General features: G+C 38.8%; 1 protein-coding gene across 1 annotated transcript in view; it reads left to right on the top strand.

The window, feature by feature from the left end:
• Nucleotides 1–14,434, top strand: part of TMC1 (transmembrane channel like 1) — a 67,507-nt gene extending 53,073 nt beyond the window's left edge. Inside the window, exons 15-20 of the mRNA XM_068667795.1 lie at nt 5,334–5,401; nt 6,887–7,126; nt 7,870–7,995; nt 11,371–11,449; nt 11,546–11,681; nt 12,720–14,434. Of these exons, the coding sequence (XP_068523896.1) occupies nt 5,334–5,401; nt 6,887–7,126; nt 7,870–7,995; nt 11,371–11,449; nt 11,546–11,681; nt 12,720–12,985 (915 nt within the window). The 3' untranslated portion in view covers nt 12,986–14,434. The remainder of the gene's footprint in view (nt 1–5,333; nt 5,402–6,886; nt 7,127–7,869; nt 7,996–11,370; nt 11,450–11,545; nt 11,682–12,719) is intronic.
• The last annotated feature ends 1,509 nt before the right edge of the window (nt 14,435–15,943 follow it).

Genomic DNA, 15,943 nt, shown 5'->3' with positions numbered 1-15,943 from the left:
GCCATTCACTCTAGTCTCACCACTGGTTTTCTGTGAGAAGAGTCTGACCCCCAGCTCCTCACACCCTTCTTTCAGGTAGTTCTAGAGAGCAATATGGTCTCCCTTATGCCTCCTCGTCTCCAGACTAAACAACCCCAGTTCCCTCAGCTGCTCCTCACAGGACTTGTGTTCCAGACCTTAACCAGCTCCTTAGCCCTTCCCTGGACATGTTCCAGGGCCTCAATGTCTGTCCTGTACTGAGGAGCCCAAACCTGAATGCAATACTTGAGGAGCAGCCTCACGAGAGCAGAGTACAGGGGAATGATCACCTCCCTCGTCCTGCAAGCTACACTATTCCTGATACAAGGCAGGATGCCGTTAGCTTTCTTGGCCACCTGGGCACACTGCCAGCTCATGTTCAGGTGAGCACCAATCAGCACCCCCAGATCTTTTTCCTCTGCACAGCTTTCCAACCAAAGTTCCCCAAACCTGTAGTGCTGCATAGGTTGTTGTGGCCAAAGTGCAGGACCCAGTGCTTAGCCTTGTTGAACCTCATCCCACTGGCCTCTTCCCATTCACCCAACCTGTCCAGGTCCATCTGCAGGGTCTTCCTACCTTCCAGCAGATTGACACTTCCTCCCAACTTGGTGTCTGCAAACTTACTGAGGTTGTACTCAGTTCCCTCCTCCAAATAATCAATAAGGATATTAAAGAGAATGGGCCTCAACACTGAACCCTGGGGAACACTACTGGTCCCGTCAGGATGAGAGTGTACAAATGCAATGCTTCTTGTAGTTGAAGCAAGAATGCCTCATCCACAGGCTCCCCTTGATTAAGTGGCCTGTAGTAGACCCAACCACAAGCTGTCCTTTATTGGTGTGGTCCTTAACTCTCATCCACAAGCTTTCAGCCTGTCCTTGGCTGTTTCCCAGGGGCATCTCTTCACAAACAATCCCTTCCCTAATGTAGAGGGCAACATCCACTCCCTTCCTTCCCTGTCTATCTCTTCTGAAGTGTTTGTAACCCTCTATTCCAATGTTCCAGTTATGTGATCCTTTCCATCATGTTTCTGTGCTAGCAATCATCTCATATTTGTCTAATTGCACCATGGTTTCCAACTCTTTCTATTTGTTTCCCATGCTGCTTTCATAGGTGTCAAGGCACTTCAGCTGTGCTATTGGTCATATCATATTTTTAGAACCCTTCCCAATTGTACTGGGAGAGTTCGTGAGTATTTCCCTGTTGTTACTTAGAGTGATAGTGTTCTCAGGTATTCTTTCTTCACTCAGAGCTGCATCTCCTTCCCCCACTGCATCTAGTTTCATGGGTCTCCTGAGAAGCCCAGCCAGCTTACTGCCCAGAACACTCTTGACCCACCCGATAAACTCTCCCCTGTTCAGTATCAGCATTCCTGGTCTCTCAAAACTGTGTTCAAGGTTGTAGAACCCAAAACCTTGGGCATGGCACCAGCCTCACAGCCAATCATTCAGACAGTCCGTTCATCTCCTTCTTCCTGGGTTCCAGTTGTCAACTGGGAGGACAGAGAACACTACTTGTGTGCCCAATCTCTTCAACATCTTTCCAAGGGACACCTTTCCAAGGTCCTGGCAACTCTTTCGAGCAATCTCAATGCAGAAACCCCCCTGCATGTTGTGATCCCCCACTTCACAGCAGAATGTGTCTGTCCCGGAGCTGATCTCCTTGGTGAGGCAATCATTCTGCCATTAACACTTCAGACTTTTTTTTTTTTCTCTTTATTTTCTTTTGTAATTGTTAGGGGAGTTAATGGAGTATAATACAGTTATTTAATCAATAGAACAAGGCCAATACAAGAAAGCCTTAATTAAGTGACCGGACTGAAGAGCTGTGCAGATACCATCCTTCTTTCTAGCCACCCATCCATCCATATTGACCGGGGGGAGCCGGCCCCAGAAAAGGGGCCCTCAGCCCCCCCAGCCCTCCTTCTTCTTCCACATGAGGTCATCTTCCAGGCCACTCCCAACACAGTACCTTTGGGCACACATGGATAACTTATCGCAGAGGCTTGCTGAGGTCACAGCGCTGCCCTGCCTTTGCTCCAGGCCCTATAAAACAGGACCCCTGCAGGTGGCCCACCATTTGCAGAACTTCTAGACCCTCTGACAGCCAGTTTATGTGGCAGCAAGAAAAACAGAAGCAGGAAGGCGTTCAGCAGCCCTCCTCAGTGTGAGAGGACAGTGATGCAATCCCAAGAAGCACCGAGAAGGAAGGCACCTAACAAGAAGGAGAGGTGTCATGGGCAGAGAGGTAACATCTGTGGCACAACAGACACCAGTGCTCAGGAAACCTCTGGCACCCAGCCCACAGACACAGGCGGTACCACTGGCACTGCAACAATGTGGGAAGTAAGCCATCCCCTCAGCCATACAATGACAGGGGGCCTGGGCCTTCCCGTTGGTGCAGTGGTGGCATGGGGAGAAGGCAGGAGGATTAGGCAGACAGCTGTGTGGGGCAGAGGCATGCCCATAATCTGGAACACAGTGTGGGACCCAGCCATGGCCCTAAAACAGACATCAGCATTGAATCCATGGATGGAAATCAACCAGACAGAGGCATGGGATCCAGGGTTAGAACTGGACAACCCCTGGTTTGGCACCCTGGCCTCAAAACATTCTGGATGAAAGGCATCCCATTTGGCCAGTTCTGGGCAAGGAGTGGCTTATCATTCTGCCTAACACCATGGAGCCCACGGAACTGGATCCACCAGATGTGGAGGGACTGATGGAAGTGGATCCACCCCCACCAGATCAGACCTGTGACTACTGTGGCATGTCTTTGCTCTGTGCCATCAGAGCATACCAACAGCGTCACAGGAGTGCCTGGTAAGCTCCCTACTCATCTCTCAGGCTCCATCTCAAGCACTAGGTTGGAGCTGCCAAACACCATGAACATCCTGCAGGCTTATCTACAAGGTGTCCCAGCAATGAAGAACTCTGTTGCCAATTCTCAGGGGTTGTGTGAACGCTTCTTTTCCATCCCCCAGCCCTTGTGTGAGAGGTGGTATCCCTTCTGCACAGAACCTCGAGGAAGAGCACAAGAGAGGACCCAGCTTCCTTTGGGCTGCTGTACTGGGGTGACAGGAGGAGGCCACCATGCACCTTCCACATTTTTGAAAATAGACTGAGGGGTGAAAATAGGAGTGTGTAAGCAGTTATAGGTGGCTAATTTCTTATATCAGGAATGAGTAATTTTTTGAGTAATTGGTAGCGACAGACATGGAGAAGGCTGAGGTACTCAATAACTTCTAAGCCTCTGTCTGCACTGGTAGATGGGCTTCCCAAGTTCTTAATTTCTCTGAACCCATAGATGGAGGCTGGGGGATCAAAGTCCCACACACTGTAAGTGAAGAGCAGGTTCGACACCACCTGGCGAATCTATACAGATACAAGTCTATGGGACCTCATGACATGAATCCCAGGGTCCTGAGGGAACTGGCTGATGTAGTTGCCAAGCCTCTCTCCATCAGACTTGAAAAGTCCTGGCATTCAAGTGATGTCCCTGTGAGTGGAAAAATGGAAACGTCATGTCCCTACTTTCAACAATTAAAACAAAGAATTAAACAAAGAGCACTACTCTACTCAACAATTAAAATAATTAGGAGATATTTCTTCCCAGAAAGAGTGGTCAGGCATTGGAACAGGTTGTCCAGGGAAGTGGTCAAGTCACCATCTCTGGGGGTGTTCAGGGAAAGGTTGTACCTGGTGCTTAGAGACATAATTTAGTGAGTGACAGTAGTAGTAGGGTGTTGGTTGGACCAGATGATCTTGGAGGTCTTTTCCAATCTTAATTTTTATATGATTCTATGATTCTACACAGAGTAAAGAATGTACAAAGTGTTAAGTAGTGAGTGTGAAGCTTACAGCCCATACACAAGGGTTTAACCACTGTTAAACCATACAGCCTGCACACAAGGGTTTAACCACGGTTAAGAGAAGCCATGGAATGATTGGTCAGCAGTGAGGGGACACCTTATTTTATATTACTGTTAATACAGTACTTATTCCTTATAATACAGTTATATTACCATTCTCAAAGTGCCACTGACACTTTGGACATATTGTCATTGTACAGAAAAAGGGCTACTAGAAGCTCAAGGAAAGGGTGTGAAGATATATAAGGAATCATAGTTCGTGCTACAGCCTAGAAGCTTTGCGCTGATTTCCATGCAAAACAAAAATAAATAAAAGAAAGGAAGTTGATCTTACAGAACTACTTGTACCAATTTTCCAAACTCTTTACACCATTAGAGCTTATAATGAACAAGGAATCTTTCAATGAGCCATACCCAAAATTTCCATATTATTGATAGTCTTTAATTTGAAAGATTATCTTGAGCTTTCCTTCATTTTCTTCAAAGACAGCTTATCTGATAGATACCATTGCTGCTGCACTTAACTGTTAATAAAACAGTTAAACTTTTATTTGGCATTATGTAAGAATGGTTCTAAAGAGCTCCCCTTATTCAACTGTTTTTCAGGTTGAATACTATTTAATCTTACTTTATTAATAATTAGTAATTAATACTTAGTTGAAGGTCTATTTAATCTTTCCTGTATAGAAGACAATTAATAAGTACACACAACATAAATATAGCATTTTGTTGTAGACATACATGCATATATCTGTATATACATGTGTGTATATATATAACTAGGCAGAAATACTGTAGAAGCTCCAAATATCCCAACATATTATAATTTGAAATTGTGACTTTAATTTGTCAGTTTTAACAGAATATCTACGTTTTGATTCAGACTCAAGGAAATAGTTGTTTTTGTATCTGAAGCCCATTATTCACCATGTCAGTTGTCCCTGTAATTAATACTTGGATCGTCATTCATGATCTTTTTGACCATCCACTATGGTGAATCATGCAGGTCACCAGCTATGTTGTAGTATAACTTTCTTCCAAGACAGTTTATTAAACAAAACATTGTGACAATGTAAAACTCAATGGATAATATGTTTGAATCATAAATTTTTAATATAAACAAAAATTTTGGAGCCAGTTTCTTACCAGAAATTTTTATTCTGGTGCATATGCACACAAACATGCCTACAAAATAACGTGTGCATTTCAGTCATTGCTCAAATTCGGTGTTCTCAGGAAAATTCTGCAACCAGTATTAAAGTCTATCTGTTGGCCTTGAGTCTTATTTGTTTATTTCATGATTCACTGATAATATGTAACAAGAGCCTTTACAGTACAATACCATTATTCTGCTGCTGTTGGAAGTGACAATTTTAATGTAGCATAAGTCATCTTAAAACCTTTGGTGCAAGTCTAATGAAATAATTTGTGTTATTTCTTTCAGCCATCATATTCAGAGTTTGATATAAGTGGGAATGTACTGGGGCTGATCTTTAACCAGGGCATGATCTGGTAGGTGTGGCAAAGTGTGTCTCTTGTGTTCCCTTGTGTGTCAGCATTCTCCCCAGGTCTGCAGGATTTATCAGCATCTGTGAAATGAGGATCCTGTCTCATTGTTTTAGTCTGATGACAGTGTGAAGCAATATATATCACATTCTGGTAAAGTGGAATCAATGGGACAATTTCTAAACTAGTTCTGAGCTAAGATTATGGGATCAGAAACATCAGATTTCACAGATCTGAAACAGAACGAAAAGAGTTTTAGTTGCAGCTGGTGAGTTGGCACAGCCACGGAACTAGAAAGAATGAGAGGTATGTATGTGTGCATTTGTTTTGTGAGATGAGAGAGAGAGTACACTTAGAAAGGCTCTTTCTTTATTTGTTCTCACAAAGTGACTGAAATGCAATTCATTTGCAAGTCTCCATATTGATAAGCTATTGGCAAAAATTTGTCTACCATGTTTTTTAAGTTATACGTACAAATTTTGGCAATATCCATAAACTACCTAGAGATTGAACTTGTTGAACTTGTAGAGTATTTTACAACTGATTTCCATGTGGTTAAGAAATAGGGCCATTAGGTGCTCTCTGCTTTCATAGACCACCAATCCTTTTCCATCTCTTTTAATTGAAGACACGTGGAAAGAGGAAGAAGAGATATTAATATCATATACTCTGACATGACATCTCTATACTTATAGGGATGTTTCCAACCACATAGATTTATTTTTTTTTTTGCTATTTCATAAAGAGAAAAACAGAGTCACCCAAAAGCAAGGTGACTCAGCCATGATCAGTTGAACAATGATAAAGGAAAAAGTAGATTCCAGCTATCTGTACCATTTGGCCAGGCAGTTAAAAATAACTGCTCTTCAGTCAGCATGGCACAGGAAACATGGTCAGATACAAATAAAATGGTCCCAACTGCATCTGTGTCATAACCACACAACTGTAGAAAATAAGGAAAAAAATGACATTTAGCAGAATCAATACGTTCATTGGAATAAGGCAGTAAATAACCATAGTAACAGAAGTAAAATAAATGTCAATTTAGCAAAAATATTCTTCCTAAAATGTTACTAACATACATAGAAAAATAATAAAGAATAATCTAGATTATTTCTATAACACCTAGATTTTGGGTTACTTTTCTTTTTTTTTTTTTTTTTTTTTTTTTAAATGAAACACGACAGATACTGCATGAACTAATGGTACAAAGTAAGAGGGAGTAATGTTTTGTTATTATCTCATTCACAGAGAAAGAGAATTTTGGAGCTTTGAAACAAAAAGTACATATGGAGAATTCTTTCTATGTGCTTCCAGTTCTTCTAAAAGCAAGAGGCAACAATAGTAAAAAAATAAAAATAAAAAAAATAAGAGAAACAGTGCATACAGTGATGTTGCAAAGCACATCAGAATGGGAAATAAGGGAAATAGGTATTGTATCTAGGCAGAAGTCCTACTCCAAAGTGTTTATTTGTTTATTTGTTTTTCTAGGATGGGGTCTTTTTACGCTCCATGTCTTCCAGCAATTAATGTGTTCCGCCTCCACACTTCAATGTACCTGCAGTGCTGGGCAGTGATGTGTTGCAATGTCCCCCAGGAGAGGGTCTTCAAAGCTTCCAGATCAAACAACTTCTACATGGCCATGTTGCTTTTCATTCTCTTTCTCTCCACGCTGCCTGCTGTGTACACCATAGTCTCCATCCCACCATCTTTTGACTGTGGTCCTTTCAGGTATTTTACATTTTACATCCACCATACATGTTAATATCATATCAAATCTAGTGAATAATCCAGTAATGAAAAGGATCTTCCTTTATAAGTATTATATTTATAAGATATGCTGACTGTTTAATTATACGACATTTCTCATTATGGGTAATCATTAAAGTTGGAATCCTATAAAACTGGTTAATTACTTTAAAAAGTTTCCAGGATTTTTTTTTTTTTTTTTAATTTTCTGAATTGTAGAACAGAACACCTTTTCATTTGATTAGTGATTTGATAACCTTTTCATTAGTGATGTAAACATTTGTTACTAATTCTCTAAATTAGAAATTCTTAAGGAGTATATCAGTGCTTTATTATGCCTCTACAGACTGCTGAGATTAAAATGTTGGTGTCTATTTTTCTCCTTAAAATACATAAATTCTGTTTTAATGAAAGCTAGTTTCAGAGTTTTATGTTTTAAATAATGAATGCTAACATTTATTTTATTTTATTTTATTTTATTTTATTTTATTTATTTTATTTTATTTTATTTTATTTTATTTTATTTTATTTTATTTTATTTTATTTTATTTTATTTTATTTTATTTTATTTTATTTTATTTTATTTTATTTTATTTTATTTTTATTTTTATTTTTTTACTTTTCCCTGGTTTGGTGTGATGTTATTAACTTATATATTCAGAGTACTGAATTGACATTGCTAAAATATTTGTATATTATATATTGTCACATTTTCTGTTTAACAGTGGGAAAACTAGAATGTTTGAAGTCATATCAGAAACTCTGGAGCATGACTTCCCTTCTTGGTTTGGGAAGGTATTTGGCTATGCCTCTAACCCTGGACTTATCCTACCTTTTATATTACTGATGGTGTACGTATAGAATACTAACTGAAACCTTAATCCTTACTGAAAGGTCTGATAAGTTTCTTTCCCTCTGAATCTTTATTGCCTGAATATCTAATTAAATATGGTATTGATTCCCCCATGATGAGGGACTTTAAGAATTCAGGTCTTTTAGTTGAACATAATTAATGTGACTCTCACAAAAGGTGATCTCTCTTTTGTTCAGCTGTTTTCAGCTTTTTTTTTTTTTTTTTTTTTTACAATTTTTTTCTCTTGCTACCATAACGATGACACTATTAAAATTGAAAAGTCTATGGGATCTGATGTTGTTGTGACCTTGATCAGTTTGTTCAGTAGACAGAACAGCATAAATCCTTAGCAAGTTCAATAGGAAACTAGAACAGTGACTGCCATGAAGCAGAGCTATTTCTCATTAACTTCAGTGAGTCTGATCTTGAGTACCCATACCTTTCCTTGATGTACCTTATGTTGTCGGGACTAGAGGGAGAAAGGGTGCTAGAAATGTACCATGGAGATGTTCCAGTCTCAACTGCCTTAAATCACCTCGAGTCCTGTTCCTTCTTATAGAACAGGGCTAGTGGGATTTTTCATAAGTCAGTTAAAGAATAATGACCCCTGAATAGTCTTTCTCAAAAACTGTATTCAGTCCTTCATAAAGACATTTTAAACTAGTGTTAAAATATATCATAATTTTTGCATAATGCTGAACTAAAAGCAAATTCTATATATAGATGAGCTGGGACTTAACCCTGCATTGTAGAATTGCCAAAAATATAGAGAAGATTACAGAATATAATGGAAATTGCAAAGTACTTTATGTGAGCAAAATGAAATTCTGAGATTAAGTTTTACCAAGATTCACTTAACAATTTGTTCCATTTAACTGTTGGCTAGAAAAACAAAAAGACTAGAATGTCCTCTGAAATATGTGGTTAGCTCCTACTTATTTTTTTTTTTCTGAGCAGGATTCCTATTCTGCAAGGATCCAAGACAAAGACACCAAAATATAAATGAGAAAGAAAAAAAAAAAAAAAAAGGAAAATGCAAGGCAAAATCTGGCAAAGCAGAGTGAACAGCAAATGAAGATTAATTACTTACTGATTACTTTTATAAAGGGTTTCATATGAGAATTTCTCTAATTAAATCATGAGAGTAAAAAATACTAATTTCATAGAGTTATCACAAAAATAATGCAATACATTGAAAAGTGTAACCAAATTTAGAACAAAAATTAAAACTTATCGTTTTGGCTATTTTCCTACAAGTATTTGGCTTTGCCTATTCATAAAATCATAGATTCATAGAATATCCTGAGTTGGAAGGAACCCGTAAGGATCATCAAGTCCAACTCCTGGCACCACACAGGTCTACCCTAAAGTTTAGACCATGTGACTAAGTGCACAGTCCAATCAGTTCTTAAATTCAGACAGGCTTGGTGCAGTGACTACTTCCCTGGGGAGCCTGTTCCAGTGTGTGACCACCCTCTCGGTGAAGAACCTCTTCCTGATATCTAGCCTAAACCACCCCTGCCTCAGCTTGACACCATTCCCGTGGATCATATTACTGGTGATTAAAGAGAATAGGTCGGCGCCTGCCCCTTCACTCTCCATCTTGAGGAAGACCGTGATAAGGTCTCCCCTCAGCCTCCTCTTTTCCAGGCTGAACAGGCCAAATGACTTCAGCCTCTCCTTGTATGTCTTCCCCTCTAGGCCCATCACCATCTTCATTGCTCTCCTCTGGACACTCTCCAACAGTTTAATGTCCTTTTTGTACTGTGGTGCCCAGAACTGCCCACAGTACTTGAGGTGAGGCCTCACTGGTGCAGAGTAGAGTGGGACAATCACTTCCCTCAACCGACTAGTGATACGGTTGGCCCTCCTGGCTGTCAGGGCACACTGCTGGCTCACATTCAACTTGCTGTCAACCACAACCACCAGATCCCTCTCTGCAGGGCTGTTCTGCAGTCCTGCAGAGAGCATTGCCCAGTCTGTATGTATAGCCAGGGTTGCCCTGTCCCAGGTGCAGGATCCAGTACTTGCTTTTATTAAAATTTATGCAGTTGGTGATTGCCCAGCTCTCCAGTCTGTCTAGATCTCTCTGCAAGACCTTTCCACTCTCAACAGAGTCCACAACTCCTCCAAGTCTGGTGTCAGCAAATTTGCCCAAAACACATTCTAGTCCTACATTCAAATCATTTATGAAAACATTGAAGAGGACTGGCCCTAAAATGGAGCTTTTGGGGACCCCACTAGTGACCATCTGCCAGCCTGGTATGGCCCCATTTACCAAAACCCTTTGAGCCCTGCCCATCAGCCAATTGGCCACTCATTGGATGATGTTTTTGTCTAGATGTACGCTGGACATTTTGTCCAGTAGGATCCTATGGGAAACTGTGTCAAAACTTTGCTGATGTCCAAAAAGATCCTATCAGCTGGTTTCTGTTTCCCTTGATCAACTAGATGGGTGATTTTATCATAAAAGGAAATGCAGGACCTACCCCTCATTAACCCATATTGGCTGGGAACAACAACTGCATTGTCCCGCGGGTGCAGTTCGATAACTTCAAGGATTATCTTCTCCATAATTTTACCAGGCACTGACATGAGACTGATAACCCTGTAATTGCTGGGGTCTTCTTTCCTTCCCTTCTTGAAAGTTGGTACAACATTTGCCAGCTTCCAGTCTACTGGGATGTCTCTAGATTCCCAGGACTGTTGAGAAATAATTGAGAGAGGTCCCGTGAAGACATCAGCCAGCTCTTTAAGTACCCTGGGATGAATCCCATCCGGACCCATGGACTTGTATGGATCCTGGTGGAGCAGCAAATCCTGTACACATTCAGGGTTGGTTGGGAGTTTATCATTCCTACCATCATGGTCTCCAGCTTAGGGCACCCTGGGTCCCAAAGCCCATCATCAGTGCTGAAGATGGAGAAAAAGAAAGCATTCAACATCTCTGTTTTGACCTATGTCTCTGTCTGTGAATTTTGTATTACTTCAAAAGATTTTATAAATATAGTTTACTAATTTTTAAAGTGTGTCATACAACTTAATTAACATTTATAAACTATTAAATGAAACGCCCGTCATAGCAATGCATACATACCTTAATTGAGCATCTTCCTTTACTACCATAAGAGTGAATGTAGAGTATAAAAGACAGAATAATTTATTTCTGTTCCTCCCCACACACACCTTGAAATGAGTACCTTCTTCATACTCTGAGGAAACACTGTCCACTCACTGTCAAAATACTACTAGTGCTTAAGCATGTTGAACAAGGAAAAATACAGATTTGATATTAGCACAGCTGTAGTTATTGCTATAGGAAGAGTCTTTAAATTATTATCTAACAAGATGCATTCTTTTTCTTGAAATTTAGCCTGAGTATTTATTATCTCAATGCTACATCCAAATCCTACAAGGAAGCTAACTTGGAACTTAAAAAGAAGCTACAAAGTGTAAGGAATAAAGAATTGTTGATTTTTGGCTTTACTAATTATTAGCTAAGACATTCAGGTTACTGAAAGACGCCTTCTCTATTTCACCATTGTTAGCAAGCAGAAGAAAATAAAAGAAGAAACAAACAAAAGGCACAAAAATCAAATGAACAAGAGGAAAATCCATTTGAGACAGAACCACCACAGACAAAGCAAAAAGGGAGCAAGCAAGATGAATCTACTCCAAGTAAAGGTAAAGACAGTTTTGAATTTCTCAAGATGAGAAATATTTGTATTCCATACCACAGTGTTGTTCACTGCCTTATCTGCTTCCTTTGTAATAATTTCTTGAAAGATGTTCACAATACTGAATGACAAGTATTAGCCTAATATCCAGTCCATTTGTCTTCCTTTGGCTAATTTCAGAAATGCTGTAGCATCACTCCACAATAGGCAACACCTTTTACCGAAGTAATAAAACTAGTAAAACATGTGGCACAACCTTCTCTGAATGTCAGAGATCCAACTTATCCAATAAATCATTAAATATAATAATAATAATAATAATAATAATAATAATAATAATAATAATAATAATAATAATAATAATAATAATAATAATAATAATAATAATAATAATAATAATAATAATAATAATAATAAATAAATCCTGCTGATATTTCTTTCATCTTGATATTTCTTTCATCCTGGACAGCTGAGAACAGCATATGCCTTCTGTGCCAAGGTTCAATGGCAGAAGGTGTAGTGAAAAGAGGTAATGACCCTCATCAGAACACCTAACTTGGTCAGGCAGGTTTCAGTTGGTCCATAAGGATTTTACAGACTGTTTCCTCCCCTCTGAATATTGCTAGTCTTTCCCCATCATGCATGCCATGCAATCAATATAGACTAAGCCTAGCAGAGAAATGCAGATTAGGGATGACGACTTGGGGAAGAACCACATGGAAGGCATGTCTACAGCCTCAAAACCTGCCTGCTTTGAACTGCTGAGCTTCATCACCATTTATAGATGATATATTCTTGCCAGTGAATTTAACTACTTGGGAAATACTTCTGATTCCCTTTGTTGTAGCCTTTCAGGAAGAACTGGGGAGAAAATATGGTGCAAAGATCATGAAGTCACATTGTCCCTTTTTTCAGACTGTTGGTGTGGTAGCTCCCAGACCTTCCATCTTATGCTGGAGTGGACAAGGTGCTTCAGCCTTTCCCTCATAGAGAATTTCTGTTTTGCATTTTCATTCTGTAACTCTGTTCTCCTAACACATTTCAGATAACAATCAAGGACAGAGTGGCAATGAAGGAAAGAAAATGGGTCAGCCACAGGAAGCAAGTTCTTCTCAGACACTCCAGAATCCAGGCTCTGCCCCAAATGGCCACCATCCCATGCAGAACAGAGGAGGAAACCTTCCCCCACCCATTGCTGTGACACGGCCACCAGGACCTCGTGGGGTTGCAACACCAGGCTATCCACTTGGACACCCACACTTTCCAGGGGTCCAGCCAGGAATGCCCAGGGGCCCGCCCCACTTCAGATAAGGAGGCTGTCCATAATTCTTCTTTGTGTTTTGTGATATGGTAAAGGACGCTGAGGAAGGCAAGAGTGGTGTTTCCCCAAACAAACTCCTTAAAGTGCAGAACTCCATTATGTTCATTATAAATCTTCATCTGCATAAAAGCTTCCATGAGAAAACATTACATCTTTCTGCTTGTGTTTGAATACATTGCAAAAATGTGTTATCTGTATTGCTACGTTACTATTCTGAAGGATATTTACTGGGAGATATTTGTTAGAAGAACGAAACTTATTTTGTATTTAGTTGCTTATTTTCTTAAAAGCTTGAAAGTGTGTGCCTAACAGATTTTCCTTTTCCTCAGAAGCGTTCACTGAAAACATAAGTTCTTACAGTATATTGGAGACAGTTGTATTTAAAAACTGTATAGCTTGTCTTCTGCAGGTGTGATAAGCTTTCCCAAAGAGTTCAGGTTTTGCATGGAAAAACTGGCATTTCTTCAAAACATGGATGATTACTTCTAAAGTCCTTGGGAAAGTATTTTAAAGGTAAAAGAAAAGCAGTATTTTGCTTGTTACTATGAAGAAAATTTTACTGCTATTATAGTACTGCTTTTAGTCAATACAACAATAATGAATTTTCCTATATTCAGAAGGACTACAAATAAATAAATAAAAATAATAATCAAAGTGGTGAAGATATTTTTATGCAAAAAGTGAATTTGAGGAATAGAGGTAATAATGTTATGCAATATTTTTTCCTAAACACTCACCAGGATTTGCTATTAAACAGAGTTACCGATTACTGCAGAAGAACACGTGCTATATAATCTGTTCTGTGGTTTTATTGGTGTCATTTTGTATTGACCTCTATAGAGTTCAGAATGGAACAGATCCATCGTACAATAGGTCTAGTGGAAACACAGAATAAATACAAGTTCATGTGCTGTTATTACTAATTCCAATGAGACATCTTTATTTTTATGTTCATTGTCCAGAAATTGTGACTTGATATTTATTTTAAGACTCACAAGACGAATAACAACAAAGCAGCCAACAGACTGTCTTATAAAAAAGAAATGTAATTCCATTCTATATAATTCCTTCTATATGTAATTCCTTCTATATAATACATGTCCATTTTGAACAGCAGAAAAAAATAATCTTACCTCAGTATACAGCAAGTCTGTGATGTCACAAAAATAAACAAAAAAAAAGTCCAAGTAATCGGATTATAGGACCTATTGAGAAAGGTTTATTTTAAATCAGTATAAACTGTGTATAAAACACAGTCATCCAGATACAATTTCCAGCTTAAGCAGTCTTTAAATCAATTGCCAAATACTAGGAGGATATACCAAGGGAAAATTAACTTTATACTTGACTTGACTCTTGTACTGCCTCCAAAAGCATCTGCTAACAGCTGTAGATAAGATAATAGATCAGCCAGACCTTTAGCCAGTACCAGAACTACTACTCTGCATATCAATACAAAGTACTGCTAGCCAAATCAAGAGATAAGTGCATTGCAACTACAAGAGAAGGTTTTTCTTAGTAAACAGACCAGAAGTACATGGCTACTAAATGAATGGACAAATGGGTTAAAACTGGATCCTAAATTGTCTGCATCTGTGGTGCGGTGAGTATTGTAATGTAAATTAGACAAAGTGTAGCTAAGAGCAGTGCAAATCGTTTCATCTTTTGAAGATGAGGTTTGATAAGATAGGTTGAAAAGGTACAGTAATTCAAGCAGTTTTAAAGTGGAATATTAAAATATTTTTTTCCGATATGTCTAACATTTAAACAGTGTATTTTTAGCCTAGAAACATATAAGATTGTGAGTAGTTTCATCAAAGTAACACTACCCCAGTGCTTTAGGACTCTGCTTCATCCATGGGTTTAAGACACATTATTTCCCTACAAACTGGGAAATGTCTGTAATGAGACACTAATTAGCTTAGAGAGTCTTTGTTAACAGCAACATACATTTCATAAGAAAATACTGGATATTGCTTAGAAAAAAGGAGATGCTGGCTTAAATCAAGACCATGGATTGCATCCTGCTTTGTAGAATGAGTGAAGAAACTAATTTTAAAGACACTGTGGCCTGGTGATCCATCAAGAGAAGAAAAGATAGAACTAAGTTTTTCAAAGTTGCTGGAATAAATTACAGCAGCAAACTAGTTATGATGAAGTCTGGTTCCATGAAACATAAGGAGAGGTTTATTCCACATACACTGGCCTTAATAAGGATTCCTAGTTCTTTTAGGAGTTAAAATTTTCTGTGGGCATTAAAGGCTTCATCAGTATTAGTTGGCTTGGTATTTTATTCTGCAGAATTGTTTTGTATCATGAATGGGAAAGAAACACAGACAAGAATCTAACAGTTGAAATTATTCTGGAGAACTTTCTGTTAGACCTGTATGCTGTATTGATTTTCAACAATAAATGTATTCTTGGAATGCACCTGTGTAAGCAGCAATTAGCATGTGATAGCTCTAACATGTATAACAATAACATGGATAGATGTTGCTCATGTCTGGTAATCAGCATCAAATGTTGTTATAAATGAAGTCTTACCTCAATCCGAATTTAGTAATATTTATAAAAGACAAGTAAACAGTGCTGGGTGCGTGGGGAATCTATGCTCTACCTACATGCACACATGAACATCAACTTTCTAAATATACAGAACATTGCTTTTACATACTAAACCCAAGTACACCTATACATATGTACAATCAGAAAAGGTAACAAACAATCCTTTAAGTTTATTACTATCAATGTCTTCCATGAAAGTGCTTTTACATACTAAACCCAAGTATGCATATACACATGTACAATCAGAACAAACAATCCTTTAAGTAAGTCTATTACCATTAATGTCCATGACTGGGGTAGCATAGTTGGCCTGGTTGAAGTGCTCCAATATCTTCCATGACTTGTAACAGTCTCCATTTTCCATTCCTTTTCTTGATTACAAA

This window comes from Anas acuta, chromosome Z (assembly GCF_963932015.1).
Source record: "Anas acuta chromosome Z, bAnaAcu1.1, whole genome shotgun sequence".
NCBI lineage: Eukaryota > Metazoa > Chordata > Aves > Anseriformes > Anatidae > Anas > Anas acuta.
This window is presented reverse-complemented; position numbering and strand designations above follow the sequence as displayed.